At 34.8% G+C, this 9846-nt stretch overlaps 1 protein-coding gene across 1 annotated transcript in view; it reads right to left on the bottom strand.

Moving 5' to 3' along the window:
• LOC106879207 (sodium bicarbonate cotransporter 3) overlaps window positions 1-9846 on the bottom strand; it is a 53189-nt gene that overhangs the window by 7276 nt on the left and 36067 nt on the right. Inside the window, exons 12-15 of the mRNA XM_014928678.2 lie at window positions 5878-6036; window positions 4636-4814; window positions 3171-3243; window positions 1304-1549 (exon numbers count right to left, since the gene is read on the bottom strand). Of these exons, the coding sequence (XP_014784164.2) occupies window positions 1304-1549; window positions 3171-3243; window positions 4636-4814; window positions 5878-6036 (657 nt within the window). The remainder of the gene's footprint in view (window positions 1-1303; window positions 1550-3170; window positions 3244-4635; window positions 4815-5877; window positions 6037-9846) is intronic.

Below are 9846 nucleotides of genomic sequence, written 5' to 3'. Positions count from 1 at the left end.
CCTGATTTTACCTTTTTTAAAATTGAATGAAATTTAATAGTATTTTAGAATGTCTAATGGAATTACAAATTATTTTTATACATTTGTGTACATTTGAACTAATTAAATATTATTTTACAGAATAATAGAATTAAAATTTCTTTGATTAAAACCCTTTCTAACATGGAAGTATCCAAAGTGCATTTAAGGCACATAATGCTTTATGAGTACTAAAAAGGAAGCTCTGCAACCAAAGCAACTTGAAACATACACTCAGTTTATGGGAAAGAATGTTTGAATGAAAGAACTTGCAGAAGATGGTTTGCAAAATTCAGAAGTGGAGGTTTCAGCTTTGAAGATGAAGATCGAACAGGATGTCCAGTTGAGTTTGATGATAAGCTCCTTGAGGCATTACTTGAAGAAAGTCCTGCATTATTAGTTGAAGAATTCGCAATAAATCTTAGTTCAAACCATACAACTGTTCATCGTCATCTTCAACAACTTGGAAAGGTTCCTAAACTTGGAAAATGGGTGCCTCATGAATTGTCCGAATCCCGAGTTGACATCTGCTCTTCTCTCCATTCTCTTGAATTCATTTCACCCTTTTTGGATAGACTTGTGACTGGTGACAAAAAAATGGATCTTCTATCGAAATGTTAAACACCGTAAACAGTGGCTTGGTAAAAGGGAAAAAGCTCAACCACAACCGAGAAGGGAACTTCATGGGAAAAAGGTTCTTCTCTCTATCTAGTGGGATTGCAAAGGAGTAATTCACTTTGAATTGTTACCACCTAATGCAACAATCAATGCTCAAGTCTACTGTCAGCAATTAGAGCGTTTGAACCAAGCTTTGAAAAAAGAAAGACCCGCTTTAGTGAATCAAAAAGGAGTGATGTTTCATCAGGACAATGCACAACCCCACACTGCAAAGATCACATCACAGATCGAAGAGCTTGGTTGGGAAAAAATTCCTCATCCACCTTATTCTCCCGACCATGCTCCTTCAGACTACCATTTGTTTCGTAGTTTACAGATTCATTGGGGGGGACAAAACTTTCGCAAGCCAGGAGGAGGTCGAAACTGACATTTCAGAGTTCTTTGCTTTGAAACCAAAGGAGTTTTACATTGATGGGATTAAAAAGCTTGTAAATAGATGGAAGGAAGTTATAGATAATCAGGGAAAGAAAACTGATGATTAAATTTCAATTAAATATAACATTTGATCACTTTTTTTTCATTATTCAAATTCGGACAGAACTTATGGGATGACCTGATATTATATGAAACAGGCAAACAGAAAAATCTAAACAAATTTTACACTAACCATGAGAGGAAAGGCGATTGAGATTTTCTTAATTGTCTTTATTACCCAGAGAATTCCCAAACAGATGAGTTGGATTAATGTAAATAAGTGAACACGTGAAGCTCTCACATGTCGAAGATACATATAATCAGGTTGGTATTTAGCAGGCATGAAGATAATCATTATACGACAGACGAGCTGCATTCCACGAAGCGATGAGACACCCATGTACAAGAAGACGCCATATAATACTGGCATAGGGATTTTCTAGAAAAAAACAAAAATAATACTGAAATGGTTTTTATCAATTGAGACAATGAGAATGTTAAAATAATGACAAAATAATATTCCTTACAATCACATAATTATTGTAGCTGAAGTACAGCAAAACTGAATATGTTTAATAAACCCAATTTACAATATATAGTTAGAGAGTTGTATGCAGTGAGAAAATATAAGGGAAGAAAGAATAACAAAAAGTGAAAGATAAACACATTACAACAAATTGGAATGTGTGTGTGTGTTTTATCATTATGTCAAGTTTATTATAACATTGTCACTGAAGATTGAGACCAGTCTAAACAATAGATTGATTGCAAATTAAGGAAAGAGATCATGATCTTGGGGGAAATAAAGATGATGAAAATCCATGTAGATTTGAAATCACGATATTGAACTTAATGTCAGCTGAACCACTTGTATTCTGTTCAATTTTAGTTCTGCTTGCTGTTAGTGAGGAAGGTAGCCCAGTATCTCCACAGATCTGGAGGTTCCATCTCTTAGGTTGACTACCACATGGTCTGTGATTTGCAAACTCTAGAGAGGCTACCTTCTTATTATTTGTTACTGAGTGCTAAGAAAGATAGGCAGTGCTGGTGGTTGGCAGAAAGGGAATCTCACTACAAGCAAGCAGGAATTGTCTACTTCTATTTGCATATGGTCCAGATAGAATAGTGGTTCTCAACCATTTTTTGCCTGTAGACCCCTTTAATTCCCATTTTACTCTACTGGACCTCCATAGCCAAAACATTAAAATATTGTAGAGATATAGGCAATTAATTGCACATAAATTTCAATGACAAAATCTTATATGGATCGCAGTTGAGAACCAATGAGATAGAATAAGGTGGTCTTTTTGGGGAATGGATGATAACAAAACAATAAGTTGGATTTCCTGTTGATAGATACTGCAAACTGTTGTTATATAAGCAGTTTCTGACAAAGCAGAGTTAGCAATTCTGAACTCCAGACGAGTAAGGAGGGCCCCAGCTAAGAATGCTCTATGTGATATTGGAGGAATTTCTTTGGTCCTAGAGTCTCCAGATGAAATAGGACAGGAAGTAATGTTTTCCCAGTCCCTTACACCAGAAGGAATGTGTAAATCTAGCCTTAAAGTTATTTGGTTGTGAAGCCTGTATAGTTTCTCATAATACCATCAGGTGCTGTGAGTCATTTTATAGACCAAAGCTCTTGAAAGGCAGGATTGCCCAGTAGAATTGCTTGCTTATGATGAAATTATTCCCATTCTACCAAACACCATTGCTGCCTACCATTACTAACATCCAGCCACAACTAAACTACATACAACATATCAACAAGTAACCTGACACCATTAAACAGTTAACATCACAACACAGAACAGAGATGGCAGGTATATATCTCCAGCTATCAACTTGTGATGCTCGACTGTTCAGTCCACTATGCAGAACAAGAATATCTATTGTCACTGATCTGTCAACTCCAACACATACCTATGCCTATTGTATGATCACATTTTGGATGCAGTCTAGGATACCTACATATCTAGCAGCAACAGTGTCCAACTGCTATGGTAAATACAACATAACTAAACATTTGCTCATTTCAATGTTTAATTTGTAGTACTTACCATCAGTACACGAGTTAGTGTAACCGAGATGCCAATCATAAGAAATACAAGGACACCAGTTACTCGTTGTTCCCTAAAAAGAAAAGGCAAATGCAAAAGTATTATTTCGATTTGATAAGGTACAAGGTTAACCCTTTCGTTACTGTATTTATTTTGAGATGCTCTGTGTTTCTTTCAATTACTTTAAATATAACAAAGAATTTAGTAAAATAACTTAGTTATCATTCAGCTAGTGTTAGGAACATAAATTGTGACTAAGATTTGATAGAAGATTTTAATTCAAAACTTATGAAAACAAGACATTTGTACTCAGAGCCAGAACCGGTTTCAGCCGGGTTGGTAACAAAAGGGTTGATTTTTATAAAGAAAGAGACTCCAACCACCACAAAGAGAAAAAAAATTATGTAATACTGTACATATTTTCGCTTCTCAGCAGAAATATAAGATAATGCCAACCCTGGAAGAATTTCAAAGTAAAAACTAGTGATACAACTAAATTCTACAAGATATTTCAAATGATTATCTATTGTCTATGGCAGATCTTTGACTTTACCATTCCAGAAATGTTGTAAAGCTATTATCATCATCATTCAACATCCATTTTCCATGCCTGCATGGGTTGAACAGTTTGAGAAGAGCTGGTAAGACCAGGGATCATGCTAGGTTCCATTGTCTGTTCTAGATGCCATTCCTAATGCCAACCACTCCACAGTGTGGTGCATTTTTTGTGACACCAGCACAAGTGCTTTTAATGTGGCACTAGCACTAGTCTAAGATATATATTTCTATCAATGTACAGGATATTATTGTTAGTATAATGCATAAGGTACACTATGTTGTGATTATAAACAACACAGTTTTTTTATGTCAAATGAATAAGCCATTATAATATTCTATTTGTCACAATAGTACACACAATATACATGATAATAAATAATGATTGAATGTATAGTACAGCTTTTTATATTCCTGAATAATAATAATAATAATAATAATAATAGTAATAATAATAATAATAATAATAATAATAATAATAATAATAATAATACAACTACATTAAAGCAAGTTTAAAACAACTGTCTATACAATGTGTTATATTTTATGGAGTTAATACAGAAAGTATTACACAACATCCTTTAATTTTGCTAAATACTTTCAATATATTTTCACTTCTATTGGTTTCAGCCAGTGGCTGTGGCCATGATGGGGTACTGATATTAATATATATGCTACGTATGAGAGTTTCTAAGCTATGGTGCAAGATAATAAAGAAATATGAATTCATCAGTCATAACTATAACAATCTTTGTTGAGTAGTTTTTATATTTGTTTTCAATGAAGTTGATGAAAATAAAAACACCAAACATTAGAGAGTGACAGACAGACAGTGATAGAGAGATAGAGTTGAAAACTAATCTCTTTGTAGAATAGTGAAATGCTCCAATAAAATTGTTTTGTAACTTACCGAACACCAAGAAATTTTGGACTTTCACCAGGAGCTGTACACTGAGATTCTTTTTTCAAACTCATGACATGTGTAATGGAGAGGACAGTGGCTGCCACGAACCATGGCAGGCCAAGGAAGGAACAGACTATAATGAGGGTAGCAATTACAAAGAGATCTAAATGGTAACCATGGCCTTTCTGTAATAAACAAGGAAGAAACAACAGTGACGAAATACTAATCAAATAGGAATTTTATTATTGGAAAATTTTACTTCATGCAAATATTTAAGGATAAACAAAGAGAATTTTATTTCATGTTGATAAAAGTTAATATTATGTTTTGATTGAAGGCAGTGAGCTGGCAGAATTGTTAGTGTACCAGCCGAAATGTTTAGAGGCATTTCTTGTCTTTACATTCTGAGTTCAAATTCTGCTGAGGTTGACTTTGCCTTTCATCTTTTTGGGGTTGATAAGATAAGTACCAGTTGAGCACTGGGGTCAACGCAATTGACTTGCTCTCCCTCCTCGAAATTTCTGTCCTTGTACCAAAATTTGAAATCAATATTATGCTTTGATTGAGGGCGGTGAACTGACAGAATCACTAGGTGAAATGCTTAGCAGTGTTTCGTCCGTCTTTACATTCTGGGTTCAAATTCCGCTAAGGTCAACTTTGCCTTTCATCCTATCTGCTGTTGATAACATTTTTGAGCAACAAGATGAAACCTTCTTCAGCAATGAGATCCAAGTACTGCAGTGCTAATGGAAGAAGTGTGTGGACTGCAAGGGGGACTATGTTGGAAAATAAACCTCATTTGGTCACATTCCATGAGAGTATCTTGGTCAGCCGATGCACTTTTCAGCCAACCCTTGTATTAATAACATGCAGATTCTCATTGGAGTTTTTAATGTTAGTTCCACAAACTTATGTACTGCTGCATGTAATAGGGGAGTTGGTGGTGTGTATTTACATGCATAAAACAAAATAATATAACCATATATTGATGTAAAACAAGTACCAGCAGAACACTGAGGTCAATGTAATCGACTTATGCCCTCCTGTCAAACTTGCTGGCCTAGTACCAAAATATGAAAATTATAACAATCAATGTCATTTTGCACATAAACAATCACATCATCAAAATTTCAAGGTTACAAGATAATGCAGGACAAATTCAAAACTGTAAATAAATAAGCATTACATTTTCACAGAATAATCTGAATGCTAAAGGGTTAAAGTAAAACTGAAATGTAGTAAACTTACTTTCAGTTTGTTTTCTTTTCTATTTACAATGACAGTAGTAATCTGCTGATCCATAAAGATAAGAATGGTGCATAGCATGGCAGGGATAATGGCAGCAAGTATTGTCCACCAGGGGTTCTTGAAAGGATTCACCACCCATCCACGGGTTGATAGGGTAGGCTATAAGAAAACAGGAGGCAGAAAAAATATATTAATAAATATATTAAAAAAAGTTAGACAGAAACTGATGCGCTTTAACAGAAGAATAACAATTTTGGAAAAAAACTGATACAGAACAAACAAAAAATAAAATTGTTAAAACTGAGTTTTCTGCCCATCAATATAACTGATCTGAAATAAATCATACAAATATATACATCATCCTCATTGATTTTACGTCCACTTTTCCATACATGTATTGGATGAATACTGTTGAGGCATATTTCCTATAGCTGGATGCCCTGCCTGTCACCAGTCATCATCCGTTTCCAAGTAAGGCAAATTTTCCCAATTCTTTTTACTATATGTTTGTTACAGATAATTAATTGCTGCTGCAATTGAATTTACCTTCCATTTAAAATATCTGGAAAGAAGCTATTGAGCAGAACTGAAGGCAGTAGCATGAAAAGGAACTGTAAAGAGATTACACTAGATATTAAATTTGATGCTATAAAAAGACTTGATGCAGGAGGAAAACTAAGTTACATTGCCAACACATTAAATTTTGCTATGTCTACAGTGGGAACATTACGTGACAGAGAAAATCATGTCAAGTGTTCCAGAAGCTACTCCATTAACTGCCTGGCCTTATTTTTTTCCATAGATCTAATGTAATGCTTAAAATGGAATGACCCTTGAGTGTATGGGTTGAGGATCAGAATTGGTGTAATGTACCAATAAACACGATGGTAATTTTTAAAAATGCCAAACATTTATTCAATGATTTGCAGAAAAAAGAAGGTGAAACTTCAAATAAAAAACCCTTTTCGCTAGTTTGAAAGGTTTAAGAAGCACATGAAACTGTGAGTGCTGACACAGAGGCTGCTACTAATTATCCTGAGCAGCTGAGGATAATGATTGCTGAGGGGTTTACACACCAGAGCAAGTATACAATGTTGATGAAACTGCACTTATCTGGAAGTACCTGCCTGTTAGAAATTTTATTCCTCAAAAAGGAAAAAATCAACACCAGGATTTAAAGCTTCCAAAAACCATCTGGAACTTCTTTTGAGAGGAAATGCTGCAGGTGATATGAAATTAAAACCCCTATTCATGTATCACTCTGAAAATTCAAGAGCTTTTAACGGTTACACAAAGCTTACTCTGTCTGATTTGGCATTCAAATAAGAAAGCATGGATGGCTAAGAACCTTTTCAAAGAGTGGTTTCCAAATATTTTCTTTTTTTTCCTTGTTTTGTTATGCCATAGAAGGGTGCAGTACCAGACATCCTATCTCCAACAAAGTGTTGCTTCTTTTAGACAATGCACCAAGCCATCCAGCAAACTTAGATGGCCTTTCTGATAATGTGAGAGTAAAATATATTCCCAAGAATACAACTTCTTTGCTGAAGCTAATGGATCAAGCTAACCTCAAAGCATATTATGTGAAAAGAACTTTGAAACATCTTATGAAAGCAATTGACAAAGTGGATCAACCTACACTTAGCGGTTTCTATAAGAAATTCAACATAATGTATGCTGTGTAATGAAGTGAAACCCTCAACTTTGAAGCATATGACTAGAATGTATCTGTGACATTACAAGTTTTCCTCAAGTAGAAAGTCTACATCAAATTCAGAAAGATATTGTGACACTTGCAAAGGATGTAAGATTCAAAGAAGTCATAGAGAATGATGTGATTGGGTTTCTTGTGTCCTAGAGAGAAAGTTTATCTAACAAAGAGCTGAAACTGATAGAAAAAGAACTGAGAATACATGAGACCATGGAAATTTCACCTACACCACTTAAACTGACTACAAAAATTATTGTTAAAGGGTTGGCACTTATCAAAGTAAGTTTGCAGGTTTTTGCTGATCTTGAACATAACATGAACATGATCCTAATCATGAACATAACATAGAAATTACAAAAAGAGTTCCTATACTGGGTTGTACAAAGAGATGATGTGTCAAAAACAACAAACAACTTTGGATAAGTTCTTCAGCCCTCAAGCTGTTGTTGGTAATAGAAAATAGTCCCTCATCCTCCTAGTAACTCACATTCCACCACCACCCCTCACACAGTAGTCAACATCTTTTGTGGTTAGAACATACTTTTACAATATTACTATTCTTATTAGTTCCCTAACGTATTCCTCATGAAATATTTTTGCGTTTTATTTATCTATATTGTACTGTGTATGTTTAGAGATTGTTATTTTCATGCATAAAAACTATCGTGTTGCTTGTTCTCTTTTGTTTACTTGTGATTTTTATTTTTATCAAAAATGTCCTTAGGAACGCAATCTCACTCGTGAATAGGAAAAACAATTTCGCATTACGGGATTTTGCGTTACGGCCAGATTTTCAGGAACGCAATATTTCCATAAAGCGAGGGATTTCTGTATGGGTACCGATAAAATATAAAGAGAGAGAGAGGGGGGGAGGGGGAGAGAGAAAAAGAGATAGCAAAGGAGAAAACCCTATTTAACAAGGGAAATAACTGCGATTGCCTAAATATAGAGTTACGTCCCTTGAAGAACTTATCTAAAGTCGAAATTTTAAACTATCTCAGGTCCCGGAGACACCAAAACCCATACATCATATATTGAAAGGTGCGAGAGCAATTTCATTATCAGTATTCTAAATCATAAGTCCACCCTTAAACAAAAGAAATACTTCAGTATTTTCAACCCAGGGATATTCTATTTTGTGATGATGATGACATCAACAATACTGAAATTCTTTGGTAAACCAGATTGCCAGTTAATCTAATTTCTGTAATGGCAAGAAAATAGCACACTTCCACCAAAGCTAAAGTAAATAACAAATCGAAGTAAATTAAAAAGAGATACAATGAAAATAAATTCTTAGCTAATTCTAACAGAACTATCAGATCCAATTGAACAGCCAAATATGAAGAACTGCTTAACTGGAAATCTATAGATTGTCATTTCATATGCAAAACAAACTGAAAATCAATAAAATGAACTAACACAAACATTGATAAAACTAACAACTAATATTATATTAAGGCTGAATGTTACACAGGACCTTGAATCTTCAGGCAAGAACAGCATGATAAAGCTGACCATTTGAATTACAGATAAATATCATTCAAGGAAACCTATCATGTGCTGGTGCCACATAAAAGCACCTGTACCAGTGCCACATAAATGCACCTGTACCGGTGTCATGTAAAAATACTCAGTACACTCTGTAATATGGTAGGCATTAGGAAGGGAATCCAGCCATAGAAATCATGCGAAAACAGGCAAATGGAACTTGGACAGCTCCTGTCAAGTTGTCCAGGCGTTAAGTGGTGATGATAATGATGATATAACAGCTACTTGACTCAGGATTATGTAGCTTAAGATAAATTAATCACATCCTTAATTAGGAAGTCACTTTATCAAAAGTAATTTTCTCAGAAGACCTATTCTTCAATACGAGGTGAAATATGTTTCTAGAATTAAATATCATCATCATCATCATCATCATCGTCGTTTAATGTCCGCTTTCCATGCTAGCATGGGTTGGACGATTTGACTGAGGACTGGTGAAACCGGATGGCAACACCAGGCTCCAATCTAATTTGGCAGAGTTTCTACAGCTGGATGCCCTTCCTATCTTGATTGGAATTACTATGAAATAGTATCTTTTATATTTCAGTCATTTAATTTGTAGCCATGCTGGGGTCATTGCATTGAAGGGATTTTAGTTGAGCAAATTGGCACTAGTAGTTATTTTGTTTTATGTCTGGTATTTATTCTATCACACATTTTTGCGAAATTGTTAAGTCACAGGGACATAAATAAACCAACACCAGTCC

This window comes from Octopus bimaculoides, chromosome 4 (genome assembly GCF_001194135.2).
Source record: "Octopus bimaculoides isolate UCB-OBI-ISO-001 chromosome 4, ASM119413v2, whole genome shotgun sequence".
NCBI lineage: Eukaryota > Metazoa > Mollusca > Cephalopoda > Octopoda > Octopodidae > Octopus > Octopus bimaculoides.
The sequence above is the reverse complement of the archived record's forward strand: the minus strand, read 5'-3'. Positions and strand labels throughout refer to the sequence as shown.